The 28000-nt window shown below is 38.0% G+C and overlaps 2 protein-coding genes across 4 annotated transcripts; one reads left to right on the plus strand and one right to left on the minus strand.

Moving 5' to 3' along the window:
- On the minus strand, positions 1–27511 carry RTF2 (replication termination factor 2). 2 transcript variants are annotated; one of them, XM_031047629.2, is made up of 9 exons: positions 27375–27511; positions 26217–26311; positions 26019–26112; positions 25690–25829; positions 24482–24560; positions 8781–8894; positions 5312–5354; positions 5121–5213; positions 1–2688 (listed from the first exon to the last, which is right to left on the minus strand). In XM_031047629.2, the coding sequence occupies exons 1-9, from the start codon at positions 27441–27443 to the stop codon at positions 2507–2509; spliced, it is 909 nt and encodes a 302-aa protein (XP_030903489.1). In that variant the 5' UTR covers positions 27444–27511; the 3' UTR covers positions 1–2506. The 2 variants fall into 2 exon arrangements, with proteins under 2 accessions (XP_030903489.1, XP_005147615.1); XM_005147558.3 differs by having other exon boundaries at positions 5300–5354.
- LOC101881643 (beta-1,3-galactosyl-O-glycosyl-glycoprotein beta-1,6-N-acetylglucosaminyltransferase 7) lies at positions 11886–19295 on the plus strand. 2 transcript variants are annotated; one of them, XM_031047628.2, is made up of 7 exons: positions 11886–11943; positions 12206–12316; positions 14764–14891; positions 15360–15454; positions 16210–17241; positions 17695–17790; positions 18502–19295. In XM_031047628.2, the coding sequence occupies exons 5-7, from the start codon at positions 16266–16268 to the stop codon at positions 18726–18728; spliced, it is 1299 nt and encodes a 432-aa protein (XP_030903488.2). In that variant the 5' UTR covers positions 11886–11943; positions 12206–12316; positions 14764–14891; positions 15360–15454; positions 16210–16265; the 3' UTR covers positions 18729–19295. The 2 variants fall into 2 exon arrangements, with proteins under 2 accessions (XP_030903488.2, XP_012984112.2); XM_013128658.3 differs by lacking the exon at positions 15360–15454 and having other exon boundaries at positions 18502–18728.
- Positions 27512–28000: the final 489 nt, after the last annotated feature.

The raw sequence follows: 28000 nt of genomic DNA on the forward strand, positions 1-28000 counted from the left end.
TTATGGTAGTCATGAACTTATTTTAATAGATGAGCCAGTCAGATTGAAAGAAAGAAGTCACAATTATTTCCTGCCTCAACGAACAGGAAAATCTGTTCCCAAGCTGGCAGGATGGACTTTGCCTAACACATTATCAAGAAAAGGGAAACAAAACTGCATAATATGATGTGTTGTATTCTTTAGCAAAGTGATAGCTTGATCACAAGAATTAAGTTAATTCCTCTTAGGATTTACAACTGATTTAAATAGAAGAATAATGCATTCCTATAAAGCACTAATAGGACTTTAACATGTATTGTCAAAACAGAATTAGACTGCAAATGAAGGCCTTACTACAGTACATCTTTTAGTGTAGTAATTTCATTACCTGTAACTAACAACTAATAAAGGTTAATAATGAAGTAGAAAAGAATACAGAACAAGGAGAACAAAGCTGATTATTAGACATGCATACAAACCATGGTTGACTGCTTCCTGGAAGCTCAAGTAAACCTCAAACTGTTTGATGTCATGTATATAGGCATTCCCATCATCGGAAACCAAAACTGCTTGCCATCATACAAATTCTGCAACAAGCCAATTTTTAATTATACTTATCAAAATAATAATAAAACCCTAGCAGTTTCATTCAACACACCTGAATCATGGAGACCACCTACACAACTGTAAACACAGCATTTGAATCTGCAATTCACTATTGCCAATTAGAAATGGGGACAATGTTAAACATAAATTATGAGGATAATGAATCATTTTCACACACAAGGTAACAATGTAACATCATGCAGTGGTTTTACAAGCCTCCTACTTTCTGCATTTCTCTTCTGGTTAGTTTGTGCCAAGATTATAAAATCATATTTTAACAGAGGAAGAGAAGAAGGTGAAAGGGTTCCATTCCTCCCTCTGGTCATTTCATGTTGTTATTACTGGATTCAAATATTCAGCTGCTATGGAACTGCTATGGAACATTAACATTTTAAAAGAATTCCTGTCTTTGGAAAATAGCTAAGAATACAAGGGGCAAAGGAAAGCCCATAAAAAGTTATTCTGTTGTAGCACTAACCAAATAAGCAATTGTCTATCAATTCAACTGAACACGAAGCATTATGGTCACAAAACAAGAGCAAGTTTCATTTAAATCAACATCACAGGGATCAAAAGTATAAATATCAAAGCAAAAATGACCGACTACTACACCTAGCATCTTCCTGTAATAAGCAGTCGTTGCTTCCTGGTAAGAGTTTTATGTCAGAAATGTGTGCTACAGATCTGAAAGCACCACATTTCAGTTGCCTGCAAACTGCAAGAGAAACGTTTGCAAAAGCTAATTCAGCCTGGCACGGTTCCCTCCATCAGTCACCAGTGGATTTGATTCCCCTGACACTGGTGCCCACTTGTTTCTCCCTAAAAAGCCAGTTAAGATCTGCCTGTTCCTGTTCTGTCACTACTCATTTCTCTCTCACCCTGTGCAAATGCTTGTATTTTCATGTAAGCTGCTAAATTCAAAATGGCAAATTGCTCCTCAGAGTTACACAGAACCTTACTGTTTCAGCAGAAAAGTAAGGAAACTCATAAGTTTGTTCCATTGTATTCTGATCCTCTGAAAAAAGAAAGCTCACACCTGGTAATTCTAACCTTAAAACACACACCCAAAAGAAAACCCTCAAAACCTTTCTGGGGAAAACCCAGAAAGCTATCGCAGGCTCATCTTTATAGATAACGATTTACAAGGGAATACTTGGTTATTAAAAACAGCCTACAACAACACATACAAGAAGAATGCTGTACAAACAGGTTCATTATTATCCATTCATGTACTCCATCAAAAGGCAAATTACTTGTAAATACTTATAGAACCTTTAAAAAACTTACTAGCTCTACCAAGTTAGCTGTCAGAAAGTTCCAAAAAATGTTAATTTCTGTACTAATACACTGAAAACTATAATTACAGTTGCAGCAAATATCAAATATGAGGAAGGAATTGTTTCCTCTGAGGGTGGCGAGGAACAGGTTGCCTGAAGAAGTTGTTAAAGGCTTAGCTGGATGGGGCTTTGAGCAACCTGGTCTACAGACAAAGATGTTGCTGCCCATGGCAGGCAGTTGGAACAGGATGATCTTTAAAGTCCCTTCCAACCCAAATCATTTCTTGATTCTATTATAACAGAAGAAGACAGTAGGCAGATTCTCCTCCCCTGACTCTTACTACTGAGGACACTAGCTACTGTGAGTCAGAATGACAGCATCCAGCTGGGAGAAGAAAAATTTATGTGCAAATGATCCATTTTAGAATAACATCTGCTGATACAGCATGGATTCTAGCGATCTACTTATTTAATAGAAGCTGCAACTAACGCAAGTTTGTTAGTTATCCATAACTTTATAAACAGCTTACAAACTGCATAATCCCAGATAGCATCAGATTACAACAAAAGTTCTGTATCAGTTACAGCAAAAGCCTTAGGGAAGAAAAGCAGTAATGAATGTTACGATCAGGCTCATCATTATTTCAGAAGCAGTATGCTGTGTGAGTAACCCAATTGGAACACTCTTCCTTTGAACGTTTCGCTGAGCTGTGCGATGTAAAAATAGATTTGTATGCCTCAGACTTCTCACTGTCCGCAATGGATCTCTTCGTAGTAGTAGCAGAAGCCTTATTGACTTTTCCTGGGACAGATGAATTTCCATTATCTGATAGAGAAAAAGGAGAAGAACAAAGCAGTCTTAAAAGCTGACAACTGATAAAAGTATTTAAATAATGATGGAAAAAAGTATTAAAAAATAATGTGCACAGAGATTAAGTATATACATTTTTCAGGGCTATTGCAAATATATCCCATAACTGCACTCAACACCAAATATGTTCACAGCTTTTAGAATTTATGCTCAAAATGCATTTAGAAATCTTGGAGAGGGAGGAATTCTTTCCTACTTGTGTAAATCCCTTGCACTGTAATTCAGTATTGACATTTATCCCTCTACATGAAAAATGGCTCTGAACTGTTGTCTTAAGAAACATGAAAGTATTCCACCACCCTGAAGTATTATTTAGAAATTAGCTATCAAATGACAAAAGCTAAACTTGTGACATACTGTCCCCAGGGAATCTATCTCCTCCCTTTATTCTTTGCAGAGTCATTTATGACCAATAACAATGGCCTGCATAATTTCATATTTGGGATAGGAAAATGCCCATCCCTCTGTTTCTGATATAATCTCTCTCAGTGTATTATATCTATTGCTACAGCCCCGCTCCCCCAACCTCTTTCTTAACAACTATTTAATCTTTTCCAAAGTTGAAGGACTATTTTAAAAAGAACATGCCATCTCTTGTACAAAGAAATGAAAACATAAAAGTCTGCAGAAACTCAACTTCAACTCTGGCACAACAGCATGTAAGGAGCTAGTAGGGAGCCTGTCTGAAAACACATTTATCTCTTATTTCTGCATGGAATCACAAGAATTGTATGTGCAATCCTGAACCATCATAGATCAGACCCTTTTTATTTTTGGAGAATGCTGCTTTTAATGCCACAAACAATTGTCTGGAAAGAATTACCAAATACTGGGTTTGAAAGAATGAATATGCATGCTGCAAGTCCAGAAACCTTAGGGTGCCATGTTCACAAATTAATTCCTATGCTACTGGCATTCCTCAATCCACAGATTTTCCTTTATTTTCCCTTCTCTCCTCTTAACCTCTTGCTGGCCAAGATAACTGCTGCCAGAAACATAAACTACCTGACATTTCAAAAGGTGTCTGTTTTCTTCTACACTCTTGGAAGACAAAGATACATAAACTATTATTAGAATTACTAAGTTTCTAGATAATCTGGAATGCAATATTCTTAGAAGTGTATCCTTCATAAGAACCGACAGAAGGGGGCAGGTAAGGCATTTCTGATGGAAATTCCCCCAGCTGCTCACATAGTTTATCTACAGTTCATTGTTTAAATATTCTTAGTTTCTTCAAACTGAATTTTTCTGTGCCTGTTACATACATGACTGAATACTCCACATGGAAAGCTCATATTGACTTTAAAAATGTACCCATTCCTGTAGTTCTGAATGAAAACACTGGAGACATTAAATGACATAATTTCTGTAATATCATAGAGAGGGGGCACCATTCTCTGGACTAAAAGACTGCAGAGTTTACTCATAGCTGCATGAGGTGCCATAGATCTATCACTACATCCCAAAGTTGCACTCCACTGCTAAAATGGAGGACTAAAGGTCAAGCTGTTAGTGTGGGACATTTTAATACACTTTACTGAAATAAACTACCGTAACAGATTTCTTGACCACTTGCACTTCAGAAAAACTACCAGTTCTCCTCACGCTACCTCCTAGCTAAAAAAACAGATATACCAAACCCTTGACTATATCACTGTGCAAGTAAGAATCTCTAATCTCATTTATTCAAGTTGGTTCCCACCAATTTAAAGCAATATTGGAATGACATAAACAAGATCTGGCAGGTTTCAGAGTGAAAAAAAAAATACACTGTGGTGAAAAGTATTTATTATTTTTATTAGTTATCTGCATCACTACAGCACTTGCCAGTCACAAGCATGAGCAGAGATCCTGTTGTTTTAGAACTATGACAAGAAGTCAGTCCCTACTCTGTGAATTACATACTCAGAGTATAGGATGGATGACAGCAGCTGGGACAAAGGCAAACTGTGTAGAATAAGGAAAACCAGACAAACAGCAGCCATTATACACTTTCTGCAGTCAGTGTTGGAGATTCCACAGATTTTAAAGCAAAGCTCTAACAAAGACTTAAACTGAGTACACTTTCTATTGAACAAGGAGATTTGTGCATATTCACGAGGCAACTTCCTACTTCAGCTTGGAAAGGCACACTTTCAGGACAGACTTTTGAAAGAGGGGGTTCTTTGGAAAACTGAGCCATGACATCATGGCTCCCTTGAAGACAAGAGTTGACCTTTTATTACTGAGGAAGATAAAAAATAAAAGAAGTGAGAGGGTAGCTTCTCAAAACTATGGTACAAAATAGCCAGAGAAGGATCTCTCCTGCAGTGTTGTTTTTTTTTTTCAAAGCAAAACTATTTGTTTTCCCTGGTTTTTCAAATTTAGATTAAAGAAGAAACACCAACCTGAACTTTTCGTGATGGTAACCTGCCTCTTTTCCCCAGAACTGGAACTGACACAGTCCTTTCCATCCTTAGCCTTTGATGGACCTGGAGAAGCTATGAAAAAAAAACAAAACCAAAAGAGATCATGAATCTGCTTCACAACTCAGAAGGCTGCACAGAATTCAGAGCTGTGACTTTACCTTCAGCAGTACCTTGCTGAGAAGCTGATTCTGCTGACTTGGATTTCTTTGATTTCTGAAACAACACAAACAGAAATCTGGTAATGTACCAAAAGAATATACAATTCCAAACTTGTCCTTGATAGACACAGAACTTCAGGTGTTACATTTTTATGTCTTACACATTGGAAATTTTCCTTCCACCATACTGATCCACACTTTTGGTATTATTTCTATACGAAAAAATAATAACCTTGGGAATCTTGAAGTTACCTTAAAGAACATTCTGCAGGCCAAAACTAAACTGTCTGGATACAGTATTTTGCTTTGTATGCTTTGCAGGGGAGGGTGTTATCATTAAGGTAATCTGATACTCTGAACCCACATGGCAGGACAGTAAATCGCATGACATTAAACAGAACAGTTAATTGGAAACAACAACATAAGAAGGACATGGAGCTGCTGGAACAAGTCCAGAGGAGGCCACAAGAATGATCAGGGGCTGGAGCACCTCCCATATGCAGACAGGCTGAGAAAATTGGGGCTGTTCAACCTGGAGAAGCTGCAAGGAGACCTCAGAGCAGCCTTCCAGTATCTGAAGGGGGCTACAAGGATGCTGGGGAGAGAATCTTCATCAGGAACTGTAGCAATAGAACAAGGGTGATGGGTTCAAACTGAAATGGGAAGTTCAGGTCAGATAAAAGCAAGAAGTTCTTTATTGCAAGGGTGCTGAGGCACTGGAACAGGTTACCTAAAGAAGTGGTAAATGCGCCATCCTTGGCAGTGTCCAAGATCAGGCTGGGTGACACGGTCTATTGTGAGGCATCCCTGGTTGTGGCAGGGGGGTTGGAACTACATGATCTTAAGGTCTTTTTCAACCCAAACCATTCTGTGATTCAACAATTTTTTCAATTAAAAATAAAAACAAAACACAAAACCAGAATATTCCTGTATCTCATATCCACCTAATTTCATTTAGTTAACACAAGAATTCCTCCTTGGTAACTTTCAGTAACTGGGGCCTTTGTTGCAGGACTGCCTGGGAAGATGCAGAGTTAATCCGAAATTTTTAAAAGCATCTGGGGACCAGATTTTCCAAGTTAATTTATATTTGTCCAGATTAAAGCACACAAACCCCCAAACAACAGCAACAAGAATCCTATTAATGGCTTTGATGACATAAATGCCAAGCTGAAAAAGAAAGATGTGTTAAAGCAGTCATTGGCACTGTTATTACAAAAGATGACTGTACACATTCAGAATGGTGTACACATGTCAAGAAAGCTGCACAAACTCAAAGAGAATAAATAAATTTAAGTGTCTTCTAAAAATCAGCAAAACTCATGCTGCCAAGAATACGGTTAATGCTTGAGGGGAAAAAAATGCTATACCACACGTTGCTGCAAAGCTTAGCCAGAAGGTGGTGGCAGAGGGTTGCTATTCTAAAAGCGAACTTTGATCTCCTGGTCCTCCAGTGCACATGAAAAACCTCTTTCAGAGTGCTTTACAAAGAAAAGTTACCTTCAGTAGCTGGCACCTGAATTATGAGATTTTAAAAATATGTATGCATATATATTATATAGAAGTAATATATATGTATTTCATTATAATATGACATAGTTGAGCTTGAATAAATTTTTACACTAGTGCAAGCTGTGTCTTCCTTATAATTTGCGTCATGAGTATGACTGAAAGGAGTTTGTACTTCATGCTCCAAATACAGTTGGTCCCCTTTCTCTCCTTGCCAAAAGGAACAGAGGAAGATACCTGAACAGCAGTGTCAACAGACCCAAAACTAGAAACTGTCTTTCCTTCAGGAAACTTCTTTCTTCAGGACTGCAGCTCACAGATCTTAGATTAAAGTGAATAGTGCCAGTGACAGCAGAGAAGACTGGTTCTGGCTGCAAAAGCATCAGCTTGTGCAGCAAGGCAGGGCAGAATTGCAAAATATCATGAGAACATGAGGATGAAATGTAAGACACCTGCTGAGAGATCTGCAAATACTGTACCTGCCTGTACTGTAAGCCTCCACTAAAAAACCACAAAATATTTGCATATTCACCCAAGGCATATACAGCCCAAAGCACGATTTCCTTCTGTCTGCCACAGGTGACCATGCCAACACTGTAAAAGACAGTTGGACACCGCACTTAGGTGGTACTTCTTTGTTGTGTGTAAGCTTTGTTCCAGCTTTCAGACTATTCCAATTTACTTGAACCAAAGCTACCAGTGCTTTGTCAGGGCTACCTTCCTAATGAAAACTGAGTGCAACCAACCACTGCTTTGGGGGCTGATTACTCATCTACACAGATCTCCAATATTCTATCATCAAATTATCTGTAAAATTCTTTCAAACATTTAATTATAAAGTACTGGGAATAAAACCCCCACAAACATCTGAAGAGACAGCAAAGGTTTACAGTACTGCTTTTATGCAAAAAGCTATAGGATACTAAATGCAGAGGCTATAAACACAGAGGAAAAAGAATAGCAGGATTTGTATGGGTAACCATTCTTTTGTCGTATTGCCCAGGCCCAATGATGGTGTATTGATGTATAAAGACCCTATGATGAGAAGGAATTATGCGCTCACAGGAAATTAAACACGTCTCAAAACAATCTAGGAAAACATTTGTGTGCCATCTAATCCTACAGGAAGGCAAAATAAAGTGCAGTAACAGGGATGAGATGATTGACCTTCATCTAAAGTCTCTGTGGCTGAAAGTGTCAGATTCATGCTCTTGAGATTCAACCAAATCTGTCTGCACTCTGGACTTAGTCAACACTGAGTTTTTGCTTGCTCTGTCATCCTCCAGAGCAGCAATGCCAGCTCAGAACAACACAAAAATGTCAAAAAAAGTCCCTTATGCAGAACTTTCATTTGACAGTACAGTACCCCAAAACAACTACTACTTCACAGAGTAGTACACAGTAGAGCATTGAGTAGATTGGCAACTTTATTGAAACCAAAAATAAATGCAAAGACCATGACATTGTGGCAGGAAGTAGCATCACAAGTAATCACCCAGGACTGCAAGAACCACAGAGCATGCAGAAAGTTCCCAACAGTGGTCTTACAGAATCAGACCAGGAATCCACATACCCCAGTACTGTTTCTGATATTGGCCTCAGAGGATACTTTGAGATCAAACAACTAATAAACTGCCATCAGCTTAAGATTTTGCTCATTAGTAGAATTAACTACTACAAGCTCTCTTTGTTTCAAGACCTGAAGCATAGCTGGCATTGAATTCTGTGATCTTCAGAGCACTACACACCGCTTGCTATTCAAGACAGTTTCAGTACATAGAACTTCAATAAGCTATTAGCAAAATACACTCACAATTCTATTACTTTAAAGAGCAGCAGTGAAGTACAACACAGCTCAGAGTAAATCCTTCCATTTGCATAAAGGTTAACAAAACTATGCAATCTGAGAGCAGACTGCATTAAAGGCAAGAACTGTTTCAGTTTTGTTTTAAACCACATATAAAAATATTACCTTTTCTAATTTACTTTTAAGTCTTCTATCCTCCATTCTTTTCTTCAATACTTCCACATCTTCTTTATTGCCATTAAGGATAATCACATCTTCCTCTTGAAAGGGAACACCACACTTAAAGGGAAAAAAAAGGACAAAACCAGTATTACTTTTAAGGTCTGTATGCTGGCTGACCTTTGCTAGAATTAATACTGTGCTTAAGCTCTCCAAGGAGATCTCCAGCTCTTCCACTTGCCACTGTATCTTTTCCAATAGTTCTTTCTATTTTAATACAGTCTAATACATCTTCTCACTTAAAAACGTCAAAGGGAAAATCTCAGTTGATTTTACCACAGAGCAAAATAATACCAATTGGCAGAATTCCACTTCTTAAAAAGTAGAGCAAATACTCATCTTACTAGTGAATTGTGAACTTTTGATAACCAATTTAAAGGCAGCTCACATATCAATCTGCACAACAAACTCTAAAAGAAAAATATATAGGACAGTATTTTGTTCTTGTCCAAAGCTCTATTCCATTAATAACAAAAATTGCAAATTTATTTCATTATCAGTACCAACACTTTTAATTATTATTATTTTTCTTCTAAAGGAAAGGTCCCATTGTGTGTTTTCCATCTGTAGGTTCCTTGTCTTACTAGCACGAAATGTACAGTGACTAGATTAAACAAAGTACTCCTATCTACAACCTACTCAATTTGCTGAACCCCATAGGTAAAACCAAAACACTAAATTACTTTGAAATGTTTTAGTTATGAATGCATTTCATGAAGACCTAAGTGTTATGCCATGAATTTGTCTTTCAACACAAGGAGTAACAACTGACAGGAGCAGTTTCTTTACATTGATAAGGAACAATGACAAAGGTGTTATTCCTCCATGTCGAGCAGACAGCACGAGGGAATTTTTCTCCCCAACAGTAGACAGCAAAACCTGGTTTGTCTGGACTTTTCTTCTATTTTGAAAATTATGTTTTAAATTACTCTGGGGATGAAAAGGGGTCATACAGCACCATTATTTATTAACCCAGCCTTGCCATCTCACTGTCAGTCATCTGATCTACTAAACTCTGCCAAGTTTCAAAGAATATTTGTAATTAATCTGGATCATGCATGTAATGTGGTTCATGTAATTCCCCATTTGCTTTCTGGCTGAAGACACAAACGTTTCACTGTGCACATTTTTGATCAGTTGGTGAAGCCAGTACATTGACTCTAATGTTTTCTAAGATCTCAATTTCTTTTCCTTTTTTTTTTTTTTTTTTTATTTTGTTAAATCCAGAAGCCTTCTGTTAATCTGGAAGATCAGTTAATAATCCTGCCTCTGTCACTGCTCTTCTGCTTTCTAAACAAAAGTTTGCAGTAGGAATTAAACAAATGAAAGGACACAGGGACAGTGCTTTGACTGCAGCCTGCGGTGATGAAAACCTTTATTCAAATGTATTTTAAAATATATTTAAATTTAAATATGTATTTGAAAATGTATTTAAATTCATTTCAAAATGAATCTGAACACAAGTGGTCAGCTTTGCAAATTTAGAAAGATTGCTCCTTCAGGTTAAAGTCTTCTGGGGTGTATGTTTGATATCACAGCATCTCCCTTGCTGTACCTTGTTTATATTGGGACATTAACTACATAGGAAGGTACTTGCTGTAGTTCCTTGATGTTTTTGTAGCACCTTAGTAGAAGACATTTCTAAATGAGGCTGAACTTGGAAACTACTCAGGAATGGACAAAAGCATTAGACCAGCAGCTTGCAGATCTGAATGCAAGATTCGATCTGTAATTGAAGAAGAGTAGGATGTTATCTGAAGATGCTGAACAAGCAGCAAGGATTTTGTCTAAAAGGCCTTCCAGAGTCCAATTATAAAAGTGCATTCAAAATTTTTTATATCTAAATGTCTTAACATGCTTGCATCAAGGAATTAAAGGTTGTGCAAATACGATCAAGAAGTCTCTGAAGTCTGATAGTCATAAATGTACATACCCTACATATCCCATGTGTATACACATCCACACACACAGAGTATCAATTTTAAAAAAACCCCACCAAAAACCAGAAAACAACCCAAAGACATAAACTTATAAGATTCAAGGTATTATGAGCTGTAAAGGAGATATTAGCTTTAACATAAATATAATCTTTTAAACTAGTAAAAGAGATAGCTAAATTACTTTTTCAAATAATAAAGACCTAAATTTCAAGTCATTTCAATCTGGTAGGATAGTTTCTTACCTTTCTCAGAGAATAAAACATATGACTTTTGTTAGTAATAATGAAATCTTAGTTTAAAATGATTTCCTGAATTCTAAAGTTTACATTTGTCTCTTAAGTTTCAGCTACATAAGACAATAACTGTACCTCATCTTTTGAGGTAAACTACTTTTGACAGTGAATTTGGGAGTTTTTTGGTACAGCATTTAAGATGTACTTCCATCCATGACTACTCCAGTCTAAATACAAATAAGCAGGCAAGTATGTTTGTATATCTAGATGTTTACCGTAGTACAGTATTTGACAAACACAATTTTTGACATTGCCACCCTACTCAGACATGCAATGAGCCAAAGAATAAATGATAACTTGGGAGAAGTGGAAAGTCTCCTACACACTAATTCACAGAACGCAAACTTTCATGCAGCAGTTGTAGCACCTCCTACAAAAACTTTGTCCAAGCAAAAGCCTCTATTCACAGACCTTCCCTGAGAGTCAATGATAATGTTGTAACTGCCACACCTGCAGCTGTGCCTTAATTTACTTCGAGGTTTTCTCTCTATTTCTGACCAACACGCTATTTTTATCAGAACATGTCCAAAATACACCAGCCTTCTTACATGCTTCCAGAACCCCAGACCTTCCCAATTCCAGCAAATTTCAGATGCTAACTTTTCACTTATTAAAAGCTTTTCACTTACTAAAAATCTTTATAAAAGTAGTATTATTCTGTTTCAGAATGAGGCATTTATCTTTTAAGCTTCCAACTACTAGAAATTACCAGAGGCATTTCTTTGTTATATTTATTTGTTGCAAATTGGAAAGTTTCAGCAGGCAAACAGTTAAGAACTCGGGGGAGGAGGAGGAGGAGGAGAAGAGGGTTGTTTCTTTCCCAGTTCTCATCAGCCAGCATGCTCGGTTAGCAGTGCAGAGGTTAAAGCCTCTGAGGTAAGGCAATACTATTTATAATCATCAGCAATGTACTCTACATATTTGAAAGTCTGATTTTGGTCCTTTAAAGGCTGTCTAAGAAAGAGTGGCAACAGAATTTAGAGAAGCTAAAGTTTTCACTCATTACTGTGAAGCAGAGGACATTTCTGAAGCCAAACAGCATTACTGCAGAATAAATATGCTAAGCATTGCGGGAAGCCAGATGAAGCCCTAAATGAAAACATTCCTGTTAATGTTTAACCCCTTTCACTTACACCAGATCTCCACACAAGCGACAGAATGAAGAACACCATCTGAATTCTGCTGAAGGACAATGGGACTCTCTATTTATTTTTATGATGCTGCCGTCTCCTGGCTAATTTCATACAAGGTAAGACTGGATAAATTAGATTGTAGGGCTTCAGATTTCTACTATTCCTCTATGAAAACACATTTTTATTTTTTGTAAAGCAGCAAGTATTTTCACTTCAAAATATTTAATTATTATATTTATCGAAATATTTAATTATTTCACTTAAAATACTCAACTCTGACATAAGGCTATACTTAATTTCTTTTTTACTTGGTCACAGAGGTACTGTATGATGGAAGTCATTACTACTGCTGCTGTTTGCATTATAAAAATCACAATACTTTTAGGAATATTTGTTATGCTCTGTTCAATTTCATTTTTATACCCTCTAACTCAAGGGTTTAAATAGCTTTCATAGTATTTGTTTGGAACTGTTATACAGTCAAATACACAACGAAAAAAAACCAATGACAGGAAAAAACTCTATAAATCTGTTGAGTATATACCAGTAAACACCAATACAGTATTTTTAGGGAATAATGTTACATTTCTAAGGCAGTGTTAATTAGGTTTGATGAAGAAATTTTGTTTTACTTGATATATCACAACCCAGAAGCAGGCTCAGCACACTTCCCCAGGCTGAAGCAAAAATGCAAAGTAAAAAGCAGTTAAAAGCGCTAATTTTTAACATTTAGATTTTAAAGGACTGAATTAGTATTCACCCCTTCGCAAAATGTATATACTAATGCCTGCAAAAACCTCTTTCAGACAAAAAACAGACATAAAAACTGGGGAGGAGGAGTTAGTACCTTTTAACCATTTTTTTAAAAAGGTGATGTACTCCTAAATTGTTTGGTTCACTGAATTACGAAGTTATATGAACTACATTTTAAACTAAGCTTTAATATTAAGCAAATACAAAGCTTACATTTTAATCTAAGCTTTAATATTAAGCAAATACAAAGAGTACAGACAAAATAAAGTATTTAGAGGTGAAATGATGCAGTTCAAAACACTATGGCAAGAAGAAACTGCAAAATGTAAAATGATTTGCTACTGTGAACTGCAGAGCAAAGTACATAGCTAATGTGGTCTGGATTAACTGAGATGATGTTTCACAGGCTTCTTTTCAGGCATAAACGTAATTCTGCTTTTCTCCAATTTACCTATTTAATTGAGATGGAAGAGCTTAGGCTTACAACAACAATTTTCTGTTAAGTAATATCCGTAACAGCAACCACAAAGTTGCTTGAAAATCCCTACAGTGTCAAACATTACTCGCAGCACTTCTAAAAATTAAGACAACTTCACCCTCCAGATTTAGAAAATGTCTGTAACACAGAAAAGGTTGAGTTTCAAAGACATTCTGGTAACAATACCTATAATGGCACTCTTGCATAATAAAATTTAAAAGGCACAATATCACAGACTGGGTTATGTCTGGACAGTGGATCTTCTCAACAGCATGACATCTTGCTCTTCAAGGGCAGGAAGAAATACAGCAGTGTAGTCCTTGACAGGAGACAACAGCATAGGGGCTAAAGGATTCTTTTAAGTGGCAATTTTCAAATGCAACTGGACTAACAGCACCAATTCTAGCTCTAGATCTGATAAAATCTTAACAGAAAATCAATGCTTTCATTCTATAATATATCTTGAAGCTAAAAGATGTCAAGTTCCATTCTCGTAGGGAAGGCTTCATCATTTAGTCATTCTCCAGAAACATATTAACACTGGAGAAGGAATTACATCTTCCTACCTGATATCAGGGTGTTTGTGTACTTTCATGCTGCCATGTAAAATACAGCTTCTCGATGCCTCATGGTTCAATAGGAAAAATTCAGTAAGTAAACACTTAACAACCTGAAACATCCCTGGAAGCTATTTCCTGAAGGGTAATAAAAAAAATCTAGGCTTGATTGCCTAGGGAACTATCCTCTGCAACCTGTCCACAAAGATGTATTTAAGGAAAAAACCTGATGAGCATGCTCATGTACATCATCATGTACAGATGTTCTATATTCTAAGCAGGTATAAAGTCCCAGTTATTTCTGCAGCTGCCCAGTGCCTTCAGTGTAATTTTTAAGTCCAGAATGAACATTCCCTGTGACATACCATAGGTATCTCATCACATTCATTAATTCAGAGCAGCCTCAATGCTCCTCCTGTAATTAGTTTTTCTGACTCCATGAAAATCTGTGCTTCCCTAACAAACACTCCCTCTTCCCAACTTCTGCCACTAGGTACGTCATGGCCATATGCAAATCTATTCTTGGCTCCAGCAGTCAGCTGGTAGCAGGCTACAGCACTGGCGTACTTCATTTTTACTGCAAACCCCTGGCTTTCACCTTTGGGTGGCATTCCTTTTCTCCTCCTTTCTGCACAATACCAAAAGGTTGACATGAATTTGATTTGCTGAAGCTTGTTTACCCAGTAAATGCATCCCTTGGGAGCCATGAAGAAAAACATATTCTTCTGGGACCTGATTTCCTAATGTTTTTCTTTGGCCTATTCATCCAACACAGACTGATGAGCACTACTGACAGAACACACAAGCAAAATGGATGAACCCTCCACGTAACATTCAACTTCACTTTCTGGAATCCTAAGTGGAAAAGAGGCATTCTTTCAGCATGAAATCCAGTGCACACCAGTAAGGACAATTAAATAAATACATTTTTTCCCAACAGCCTAATAAGATTTTAAAATTGTGGTAATATAGAGTAACCATTCTCTTGGTTCAAACTCTGTATCCTTTATGCTTTTTGAACTCTGTGTCTCATTTCTACTACTTACACTAAAATGCCGTCTTTATTTTAAAGCTTCTAAGACTGAGGTATACTAAGTTTTCATTAGAAGAATTATCATCTTCTTTCTAATGAAAACCCTAGAGCCTTCTAACCACAACAGCATTCTTCATAAACACAGATTGTTCTCTCTCCCTATGTAAAACCAAGTATGTTGTGATGTTGATAGCTGCAAAGCATGAAATATTTACAGGTGAAATACAAATTTTATTAAATAAATTCACTGAAAAAAGAAAAATAATGTCTTAATTTAACTCTCATGATTAATGGCAGTTGATGAACCTTTCCTCCTCCACCCCTGGTATTTTCTCTAGGAAGTTCTATACCAAATGCTTCGAGGATAAAGCTTCCATGTAATTGCTGTGGGATTTAGAACTGCCGCACTCTCATTCTTCTGACTTTCAGTAAGGTAAACGTGAGGGAAAAAAAATCACAATGGAAAAACTCCTGTGCCTATACTGATGTAAACTACAGTTATCTCAATGCTAAGCCTGTCAGTGATGCACTTAACTCTCGATATGCACACATGCTAAAAATAAGAAATGACTGTCTGCATGTTCTGTTTTCCAAAGCACTAACACAAAGATGGCAGAGAAAAAAAAACTCTCATTTGCTGCCTGCATAAAGATAAAACCAAGTGTATTTTGTGGATTACATTTTTGTCTCTTCCTTTTGCTTGTTTAATAAATTTTCTGCTGAATTAATTTATTTAATTCTGGTCCTCTGAGAGAACTTGAGGTTTCCTAGGCCTTCAGGAAATCTCAGCAGCAGCTATCCCCCAGCACACAGTGTTCACACATCTGCCCTATTGTAAAGCTAGACCTTGACCAACCTTCAGCACTGGACTCACCCACTGACACATACCTGGCCTCAGAGGAGAAGGCTATATCCAATGAATTAGTCCTCCTCTGTGATCAACTAATGAACCATAAAAAGCCATTTTGGGTTCCTTGGATAATTTTGTTTGTCCTAGAAAGACTGCTTCATGGCTCTGCAAGTACCATATCCAAGGGCTGAGTACACTCCAGCATGAGCATGGGCACAGAGAGCTCCTCCCAGTAACTGGAAAGAGTAATCTCAACATTTAGATACATCACTAACATGTCATCTATTAATAAATAATAAAAGGTTCTCTCCCTCTTTCTATCTCACTTGTCCCTTCAGATAACCTGAACACTTAATTCAACTACAATGAGAAGACAGTATCCGGAAAATAAAAGATGAACCCACTTGATGCAACAAAATCAGGATTTTTACTGTGCATTGCTGTCTGCATGTTCATCTACACTTTCATCTACCTGAAGGATACACTTTCTGAAGGGTCAAATGAACAAAAATTTAATGCAAATATAGCAGAGTGTGGGTTTTACCCGGATGAGCTTTGTTCAGCTCTTTTTGCAGGGAAAACTGCTGCTTTTAAAATTGGAAACTCTTGTCAGAATACCTACCAATCTAAAACACTCAGCTGCATTCAGACTCCATGCAACTGCTCTGTGGTTTTGAAGACTCTGCATTTTATCACAAGACCACTGTCAGATGAAGAAGGGAATTTCTCCTTGGCATACATTATTACAATTCACAAGGAGCTGGAAATGTTTGTAAAGCTGTTAAGAGCTATTTATATGCCTCAGAATATTTACTGCATACATGTTGATGAGAAGTCATCACAGGATTATAAAGCTGCTGTACAAAACATCGTCAATTGTTTTGAAAATATTTTTCTTTCCTCAAAAAGAGAAAATGTTGTTTATGGAGGATTTTCAAGATTACAAGCTGATATTAACTGCATGAGAGATCTAGTTCATTCCAAAATTCAGTGGAATTATGTTATTAATCTGTGTGGGCAAGATTATCCCATTAAAACAAACAAAGACATTATACAATACATCAAAAGTAAATGGAATGGTAAAAATATGACTCCTGGGGTAGTTCAACCACTTCATATGAAATACAGGACACAGATTAGTTACAAGGAGTATGTACATTCTGGAATGTCATACGTGTATCCAACAAAGAATACAAAAGCTAAACCTCCATATAATTTGACTATATATTTTGGTAGTGCCTACTACATACTCACTAAAGAGTTTGTAGAGTTTACACTGACTGATGTACGTGCAAAAGATTTGCTTGAATGGTCAAGAGACACGTACAGCCCGGATGAACACTACTGGGTCACACTGAATCGTTTAAATGGTAAGATGTATGTTATTTCCACTATGCATAACCCCTGGAGCAACAGCACTGTAAGGCCTCTGATACTGAGAGCTAGTGAGCTCCAATTCAGAGCTTAACAACACTGCCTAACTGAGTCACATTGCATAAACATGGTAATTTCTTCAGCCTTGATGCTGCCCTTTCAAAAAGTCACATCTGACAGCCAAGAAACAAAGCTTGATTCCAGAAAAGTACTACTTAAGGTGCAGACCGTTACCTACAATAATGTTGGTTAAAAAAGACGGGGTTTTGTTACATGAAAGCTCATGTTCTCAAGGAATTAAAATTCATAAAACTAAGAATGATGCCTGTTTGTATGATGCAAATATCTGTAAATAGATACTGAACATGACTGCAGTTAAGTCTTCAGCAGTGAGAATTTTCCCTCTGATAAGTAGAAAGAAATCTTATCAGAACTTTATGTTTTTAAAGATGCTCCAGGAGCTACACCACATGCAGACTGGGAAGGAAACATACGAGCCATTAAATGGAAAGATCAAGAAGGAACCATACACAAAGGCTGCAAAGGTAATGTGAATTTCAGTAATTAAATCAAATTTGACTCACTGACCAGCATTAATGGCAAATTACACATGCTTTAAACAGGGTATTAAATGTGCTTCACCAGTCATATATAAGTCATTTTGGAAGTATCAAATAAAACTGAAAGTCACCTTACTCCAGTGTATCCAATCTAAATAGCTTCTGATATATTCTTGTAAAGACTGTCACAGTATCCATATGCTGACAACTTTCTTTCAACCTCCGATTACCAATGCATTAACTTGACCTATCGGTTTTCAGTGCAGGATAAGGGTTTTTCTGACAGGCATGTCTGCCAGGCATTTTCATCAACATTGGATTAAATCTTCAATTTGAACAATAATAAAGAACAGTGCTGACCACATGCAAAACCACAAAATGTTTAACTGTCTCAACTCAGCACAGTAAAGTACTGCATGGTTAAACAGGTATCCAAACAGAAGTAGATCAGAACTTCAGCATGTTCAACTATGAAACACAGTATTAAGCAAAGCTGAAAGTAACGTACCCATTTGTGTAAAATACAAAAGCAAACCCTTGCTTCTATGTTTAAGATCTAGCATTACCCTACAGATATATTTTAGTGATGCTCTATGTGAAATCAAAAAGTAAGTTTTTTTAATAACACTACAGAGCAATATTATTATTCTGTTCAGCTTTCTGCTGCTTTCAGATAACTTCAATTTGTCTTTGCAGGTCATTACATCAGAGACATTTGTGTCTATGGACTAGGGGATTTGCAGTGGATTATAGAGTCACCTCATCTGTTTGCCAACAAATTTGAGCCTGCAACATACCCACTTGTTATGGACTGCCTAGAGAGACGCTACAGGCTTAAAGTATTGCACCAGGCAGAAGTCCCCATAGAAGATCACTGGCGTTTTCAGGAAGAGAACTACTTCAACATGAAGCTGAACGTTTGAGCTTAACTAACATCTAATCAAGTGCTCAAAATACTGACAGAAATGTTAACATTCTTAGCCATAGACTTTACTCTGTGCATCACAGTGTAAGTACAATACCGTACTACCAGCTTGCCAGTGAAATAAACAGTTTTTATTTATTACAGTAAGATAAACAGCCACAATTAATGGGTTAATTCTCAAAGAAAATGAGATGTCTGAATCTATAATTTACTAAAGACAAGGGGGAAGTTCGTAATCCTTTAAGTGACACATTTAAGTGGAAAAATACGTGTTCCTTATGTCCTTGGCAAAAAAAGGACTAACCAGTATGAAAACAATAGGTGCAAGACTGAACAAAGATAAAAGAAAAGGACAAATTAAAGTCATGTTTATTGTATGCATTATGAAACAGATTATTCTGAGTAACTAAAATTTCAGAGCTTGTAGATATGCAAGTGACAGCCAGTTTCAGATACAGCCTATTTCACTGAGGATTTTTTGTTGGTTTGTGTCTCTCTCTCCCGTCTTTTTTCCTTTTTTCCATGGCCAGCTGCATCTCTAATTTCATTGTGTAGCATGGCAACATCGCTCCTGCCCTAGTCAGGCTTACTCCTAATGTAAAGGGGGGGTGTGCCAGGAACAGTAGTAGAGATCCTGTGATCCTTTTAAGTCCCTGTTTTGGAAGCTCGGCAGGGGCTTAGGGCAAGTAGACATAGGAAAGTTGAGCCCAGGGAACAAAGAAAAATGGAGTGAAAGCCATCTTTCAATCCCAGTGTACCTGAAGGAAATCAAACTTCCCTGACCTTGCAACAATTCTGCAACAACTGGAGATAACACCTAGCAGCAATTGGGACAAGCATCTCATTTCCCAAACCTTATGCAGACCAAAGGCAGCACTTGCTGGTCTATACTAAGGAAGTGTTTTTCAATATACAACACAGGCATAACCAGGGAACAGTAATGAACAAGGATCAGCCCTTTTCCAGGCAAGAGCTGCTCCTGCCTCTTCAAGACTAGTCAGGACACCAAGCCAAAAAGATTGGGGAATATAAGGAAACAGAAATGATATAGGTGGTGGTCTTTTCTACAATATGACAACTCTTCCACAGGATTGAAAGTCTTATAAAACCATCTCTACACCCTGTCTCCAAAGGTCCTTAGTTAGGAGATACTGACAGAAAGAGACTAGGAGAAACCTGAATTGTGACAAGTTGTTTCAAACTGTTCATCTCCCTTTACAAGTATTTTGGCAAGAATGCAGATGAAAGTATCATTCCAGCAAACCCAAATAAACTACTAGTTATTTTGCTTGAACTCTGATGGTAACTAATAAAATATAGCCTGTTACTTATAAGCTCACTTGATTAGAAAATACAAGTTATTAATACATGTCTAGGAGCAATTTAGATGTAAGCTTCAACATGCATACAAAACATCAGTCAATTTTTACATGAAAACTGACTTACATATAAAGCATTTTTCCAAAAAATTAAATGAATCAACAAATAACCCAGCAATAGAACATGAAAGCTTCTTACTACAAACTTATTCCCAGGTTCCTGGAACTGCACTGCTCATTTTCCCACACGAATTTCCCAGAAACATAAATTTCTTTCAAATGAACTTTAACCTAAAGAAAGCCCATCTGGTCTCTCTATTTATCCAGAATAAATAAATCTAGTTAGTTACAAAAACTTGTAATCTCAACCCAAAGGCCTGTACTCAGTTTCATGTATAATTCAGGATCCATTCTGTTGCTAAATACTGCTGCAGATGCCTTTTTTATGCCAGGAAATACAAGGGATAAAAAAGAAAGGCAAAAAAAGAGCCAGGCAGCATGCTCACACTGAGCTTGTGGAGAGCCCCTGCGAAAACCATTAGTGAAGCTAATGGGTCTCTGGCATGTATTAATCATAGCAATATTCATAATTAATCTCCAAACCACTCCCAACCCACAGAAGGGCACTGCCAGCATTAATCCACTCCATGTAGTCTTCTAAAGTGCAGCAAATGCAGTATCTAGCTTTTATCTTTCATCATCATCACACAGAACAATTGTTGTGTATCACTTCTGAACTGAATTAGGATAAAGTCAGTAACAAGGTGCTTTTGTTTTCGGCTTGTTTTGCCGAAACTGAACAAGTCAAACTGGGAAAAAAACATCTGCACAAATAGCCTTCTTAAAATATAATTTAGGTATGACTTTGCCCAGATCAATCCAACCACACTGGAGAGTGATCCACTTTTCCTAAAGGATTTTGTATCTTAGACAGAATTTTACATATACAAACCCCTCGGAAATTCATAATTGAACCACCCCATTCTCAATCATTAAGAAGCAGTATTCTACACATTAAACTGACTGACCATGACCACATTATAGTCTTGAGATATTTTTTACTTCTAACAATGGTAAACAAAGTAAGTAATAAAACTGTCAAAAGCTGAAAGTATTTAAACATATATAAAAATCATTCAGAGTTCTGCAGGTGTTATGAGTAAATCAACCAACTTTTAGATCTCAGCAGCCAATGTTTACTAACTTTTGGTGACTGTTGATCTAAGAGCAGTGTCAAAGTGACTTTGTGCAAGGAAACACTGTGCTCTGTAACATACTGCACACACATTAACTATCTGAAAGATGAATACATAATTTCTGTTTCAAAAAACACATGTTCAATAGCTCTGTATGTAAGTAAAACACATGATTGTTTTATATGGCAGACTTTAATAGTTAGGGTACTATTTCAAGTGTGTATTAAGGGTCCGTTGAATCCGAAAACAATTCTAAAATCAATTTCAAGTGATGTAAGGAATTAATATTTTAAAATGTAATCTTGTCCTTAACTTCCAGAGTGACTCCCCAAAGGGAGATTCAATAACCACTGTCCCATCTTCAAACTACCTCTAGCATACTATAACAGCAATCATAACTTCTTAGACAGGGGACTCAACACTAACAATTGGCAACAGTGCCTTTTTTGAACCCCAAAATATGAGGTTAAATAGATGCCATACACTCCTAGGCACTTCTTTTACTGCATCATTTCTACAAGCATAACTTTGTCAAATAGCAACTTCCAAACAAGCAGGCACCAAAGATAGCCCATGGAAGAAAAAGAAGGCAATTAGAACATTTAATCACTTTGGGCCCCAGAGTGATTTGGACCAACAGAGATTAGCACTATCTTACAATCCTCAAGATCCCATCAAACACAAAAAGAACGAGTAGAAACAGTCTTGCTTGTTCTTTTCATTTAGTAGTCTGTTGGAGAATTAACAATAGGTAAGAATGTCCTATTCAAAAGTACAAGTTTCAATTGCCATGTCCCATGTAATTCTTCCTGAAGAATAGGAAGCAATAGGCAGCAGAAAACTACTGATTTTCAGGGCTTCTGTGCAGGGCTTTTGTGCAGAGCACCAAACTCTTACCTGGAATCAAAGCTGTTCCCCTTTCTGCTGATTGGAAGTCCTGTCCTGCACATTTTAGCATGTGACTTGGTACAGTGTTAACATTTTTTCTTCTTACTGTACAAAACCTCAAAAACATGGCTTGAACAAACTACACTTCTGTGTAAACAGGTATTCCATATTTTCTTTCTATTCATAAGCTGCTGTGTTTTAGAAAAAGCTCTTTTTCAGTCTAAATAGAAGCTTCAGAATTTGTCCCAAGCACTTACTTCATCTAACAAGCTTGCTCTTCAACATAAAATACCATAAAAACATTCTCATTGCTCTTTCAAAAAGTCTTTTGCCAGGGAATTTAGTATTTTGGCAAGACCCTAAAAAGCCTCCCTCAACACCGCTACAGTGTCTGACTGTTTGCTTGCCTTAGGGTTTCACACTAATTTTTTTTAACTTGAATCCTTCAGTATACAGCTACTTAAGATGTGAAGCGAGAAAGAACAGTTTACTTCCAAGGGAGGTAAGTCACTTAGAAAAAGGCCTCACACAATTACAGTTGCCTTACGAAAAGTCTTCCATCCATGACAGTTTCCTCTCACATTCTTGTGCCATGCCCTAGTACCAGCACAGTCTTTTTAACAATTCCAGTAAAGCAGATAAATACATGTATTTAATATTGTCAGCTCTTTATGTAAGTTTCTATGGAGGCAAAATGTGGTTTTTTTTGAAAGAGAACTCCAATAGAAGGACTCCTCCATCCTCCCTGTACCTAGACTCCATAAATCCTTTCAAATCTAGTCTATGGAAATGCTGAATTCTTCATCTCGGTTTTCCATTTCCTTGAACAAGACTAAATGTTTATATGAATTCAGTTTTTTCCTGAACACTTATTTTGTGACCTGCATATCACTGGGCAAACAGATTTCTCTATTTCTTGTATGAGCTGCAACAGAAAAAATCCTGAGGAGAAAACTGAGCAGTGAGAAAACTGTCTGGTCTGTGGGGCTTCCCACAAAGTAGTAAGCATTCTCACGAGCAACGCCAGACAGCCTGCAAAGGGAGCAACCTAGTTTCACAAAGCAAAACATTTTGTGATATGCACCTTGTAGCATGTAAATATATGCTCATTATCTTGTTCAGATGATCTAGTTTAAGGTATATGAGCAGAACTGTTGTTTGGGCTGCTGGGTATTTGTATTCTCTGATGGATATTTTCATTGCATCACTACAGCATCTGTTTGACAGAGTCCTTTGGGAAACTTGCTGTTTACAATTTAGCAGACTATCAGGAGTGCTCTGTAGGCTCACAGACAAAATTAATACACAAGAATATCTTGTTTTGAAAGAGCTTTCTTGTAGTGGAGGACTGGCACACAGCTCTTGGACTGACACTTCTCTAGTTTATAGCCACGCTATAAACCTCATCCCCTGGGATGAAGTGAAAACAGATTCTGCTAGCTGGAAAGAACTGAAAACACAGTGTAAACAAGCAAATACAGTAGTTAAATTCTTTTTTTAACTACTCTCATCGTGTTGCTCTCTGGAGTCACATAATGCCTCTATGTCCACAGACGCGGCAGGGGCGCCTAGGTCTGGGCATCTGGCCACACACTGGCAGACATAAGGTGTCAAGAAAAGAGTTAGAATGTAGCCCACATGGATCTCAGGTTGCTTTTCACTTCAAAAACGATACTGCAAGTCTTAAAATACAGTGGTTAGGATCAGTAAAAACGTGCGTATGGCAATCTACAACATTCCAACATTCTGTATTTACTGGTTTTGTGCTTTGAAAGAGCATGGATTAGAAGAGGATGCTATTTATTAATCTAAAAAATTCTATTTGTAGCATATGTACTATTATTTTTTTCTTCATTAGTTCCAGTTCATTTACTATATATGCCCCATTGCTGTATAAACATAGAATGTGTTGGGGGAATGCTGCTAATTAGAACTTTAGATATAAACAGTTAAATTACCAGAACACACAGCAACCAGCTCCCCATGATCCTATTTAGAAGAGTTCTGATCCCTTTTTGGTTATGAATGCAGAATGAGAACATCATCAGTGTATATACAAAAATCTACAAAATGACTCTTCAACTTTGCTCAAAGGAAATGTGGACTAAAGCATGTTCTCCTGGGTGGTTAGCATTGTCCCTATGCACCAAAATCCTGCATTGGATAATCAAGCTACATCCATCCCTCAACAAAATTCAGATTAAAAAAACAAGCTTTACAATAGTGGGTGTGAATGCAACTGTGTACATATATATATGTATACACACATACATATTTATGTATGTATCGGTGTATCTATCTGTGGAGGTCAGATGTGACCCTACTACTAAAGCTGATGAAAAACTCACCTTATGACAAACTTCTGATTTAATTTCTTTGAGAGCACGTTCAGAGAACACACAGCCACAGTTTCTCAAGAAGCAAAACCTTCAAAGAGAAGACGACACACAGTTGTTTTTAAGAAGCCCTGTGCAGTGCCGATTTAACACAGAAACAACATAGCAATGGGCTAGCAGGACACAGCTAACTTCTTTACAGATTCTTGCACGTAATCAAAGTATTGGCATCTTTAAATAGATTAAACCACAACATATTTTGTTGTTTCTCGGTGTAACTCATCATGGGTTTATGACAATCTCTCAAGTGGATCTTAGCAAGACAAATGCTCTTTGAGATGTTTCGGTACATTTGTTATAGGTTGATATAGGTCACAGAATCAGAGATGGTTTGGGTTAGAAGGTACCTTGAAGCTCAACCAGTTTCAACCCCCTGCCATGGGCAGGGACACCTGCCACTAGAGCAGGTTGATCCAAGGCCCATCTAACCTGGCCTTGAATACTGCCAGGGATGGGGCAGCCACAGCTTCTCTGTGAAACCTGTGCCAGTGACTCACCATCCTCACAGTACAGAATCCAGTACATAGACTCAAGTGTTTATTATCTCCCACTCACGTAACCAGCCCTCCCTATTATGTGTATATATGTGTTCCTCTCCTTTAATGCAAAAAGGTATCTTGGACATCAAATACTAAGAAGTAAACAGGATTTCAGCACCAGACCTTTGATCTATAAAGACAAAATTTTATCAATTTCTTATGTAAGTAAAATCTTTTTCCCAAACCTTCTATTTAATATTAAATAATACTTTAAGTCATTTTTAAAAACTTCCAGGGATTTTCAGATTTAAGCACGTTTCCACAGAGAAACAATAAAAATACATTTTAAGCATCTAAAATTTCAGTTGATGCACACAGTAAAGCCCCTGAACAACTTTTAGTCATTTTTTCTCTGCAAACATTGCCCTCTGTATTCCTTTATTGCATGTATAAATTAATTTAGGAAAGAGTTAACTTTTTATCTTTCCTCTTGAATATGAAAGGACAGAACACTTAGCAGTCTCAACTCCCCCCTTTTGAAAAGAAGGCAAATATTCCCCGCAAAGGCTTGAGCATGTATGTGATTTGCAACACTATTAATTCAAACATTTTTACCTGCTCTATATTCTGTTTAGCACAGAAATTACTTTTAAAACAAAATTCAGAAACCTCATTACTGACCTATGTCTTCCATTCATTTCCAATCCCACCACTGGACATATAAAGCGTGCAGACTGCATGTCATCATATTTGTCACCTTTTATACTCTCTTTATCACCACTCCAAGCTGGATTATCTGCAAGCTTTAGTTCTGTTACATTCTGAAAAATAAAAATGCAAGTCTTAAGCTATTTAATAATATTTTTTAAGCCATAATAACATTCAAGACTTTTTTAGTGTAATTTGCTATTTTTAACACTTTTAGTGTACACTAAGAAGACAAGCAAACAGGTTTTGTCGCATGTTTTAACTTTCATAGCACTCTTCACTATTTGACATAACCTATTTACCTTGATGCTCTTGATATGTGATGCAGCTTTTATAGGAGCTTTATCAGCTGACTTATCCAACAAAAATTCAATGATGGCATCTTTATTATACAACCTGCAACATAAAAAAAAATAGTATACATATTTGATTCTCATAACATTCTTTCAATAATAAATTAGCACCCTTTATTACAGTGGTCTATAAGGAAACATTCATACCTGCCCAGCTCACAGGCCACAATTGGGCGACGCAACTTCTCCTGACTCAGAGCACAGTAGTGCCATTTTGCCACCAATTCAGCATTTTTGTCAGCCTGAAAAAAAAACAATACTCATGATTTAAAAATAGCTTTTGTATTTGCAAATTACTTAACCATAAAAATCAAGTAACACTTGGAGCTTTAATCAAATCCCCAAGTATCTTACCAAACCTACTTTCTACACTCAAAGCTTACCCATTAAATAGCTTTAGCAAAGCTTTTTAGCAAAATTCATTACCAGCTTTGAGAGTTTACCTCTATTAACTTTTCCTGCATTATGAACTGGGGACCTATCTCCCTTATCTGACTCAGTTTTCTTATTTTTTGCCACTTCCATCTGTCCCTTTCCCTCTTTATTCCTTTTGGCTCTTCACATCTTCTCCATTGCCCTCTTCTCTCTAATTCTGCATCTCCCCCCTGCCTGGGTCATCTACCAGATCCACTCACTGTAAGGATCAAGATAAGAAAACAAAAAGCAAATATGGGGGTATCAGGCCGCTACCTGATCCTCCAGTCTAAATCCACAAATTTTATAATAGATGAGGCTATAAAAGAAAGGCTGAGACTCACAGCTACTCCAATAGCCTGGTGTGGAGACAAAGAGGATTTTACTTACTTATTTTACACCAGCACGTGAAGTTTATCTAAGCCTTCTAATGCTTCTTGTGATATTTTCCCCAACCTTCACCCACCTACGCGCATACGGGATGCCACTGTACAGCCATTACCCTAAAACATCCCCCAAAAGAGCCCAAGAATCATTCCGAATGCAGGCAGATTGAATACTGAAATGGCCCATGGTCTGGCCACACTATTAAACTACCCATTAAAAGTAATACCATCAGACACCACGTCCGCAGGTGAAGGCAGAATGCCCTGTGCCCGGAAAGCCCTCCAGCAGAGACACAGATCTCCGCTATAGCTGCCACTAGCGCCACAGATGCAATCCCCGAGGCGGTACCCGCAGACAAGCGCTTTCCCCCCCGCTGCCAACCCCAGCAGGCCGGGCGGCGTTCACCAGACACCACCACCCCCCTCCCCCCACCCGAGGGCCTCTTCCTAGGCCGCGGGCCGAGCCTAGGCTCACTAGGCCGCACTCCCCGCCGCTCCCTCGAACCTTCTCGACTTTGCGGGGTCCCTTGACCAGCTCATGGCGCTTGGGGATGGTGCCACCATCACATCCCATCTTGCTCCTCCACCCACCGCGCTTCCGCTTCCGCGTCCGCTTCCTCACAACACAAACACTTCCGGAGGTGGGAAGCACTTCCGGCGCACACGGAGAAAGTCACCGCTGCTCCATAGCAACGAGCCGGCTGGGGGCGTGGCCACTGCTCAAGGAGGGAGGAGGGGGACGGGGCGGGGTGAGCGAGTCCATCGGGTGGTGCCGGAGGGGAGCGGGACGTACCACAGCGCGCCGGGGGGGGTGCAACGGCTCCTGACGGGGTTGGGTCACCGGCGGCTCGTCCCTCCCCGCACCTTACCGCAGCGGGATTCCGCCTTTGTTACGAGAAACCCCTCATGGGACACCGATTTTGGGTGATTTATGGCCAAACGAGGTGTTGCAACGGGTGGGCCGCAGGGTGCCCCAGGTCGCCTCACCGCTGAGGCAGGAGGGGCGGTGACGGATAACACCAGGGGCGAGTTTAATACAACTCAGAGCCAAGGTGAGCTGCGGTTACTGCACCGAGCTGTGCAAACAGTACTGTTGACAAATGCCGGTGCTTAAATAGCGGTAAAATTCGT

Source organism: Melopsittacus undulatus, chromosome 10 (assembly GCF_012275295.1).
Source record: "Melopsittacus undulatus isolate bMelUnd1 chromosome 10, bMelUnd1.mat.Z, whole genome shotgun sequence".
Classification (NCBI taxonomy): Eukaryota; Metazoa; Chordata; class Aves; order Psittaciformes; family Psittaculidae; genus Melopsittacus; species Melopsittacus undulatus.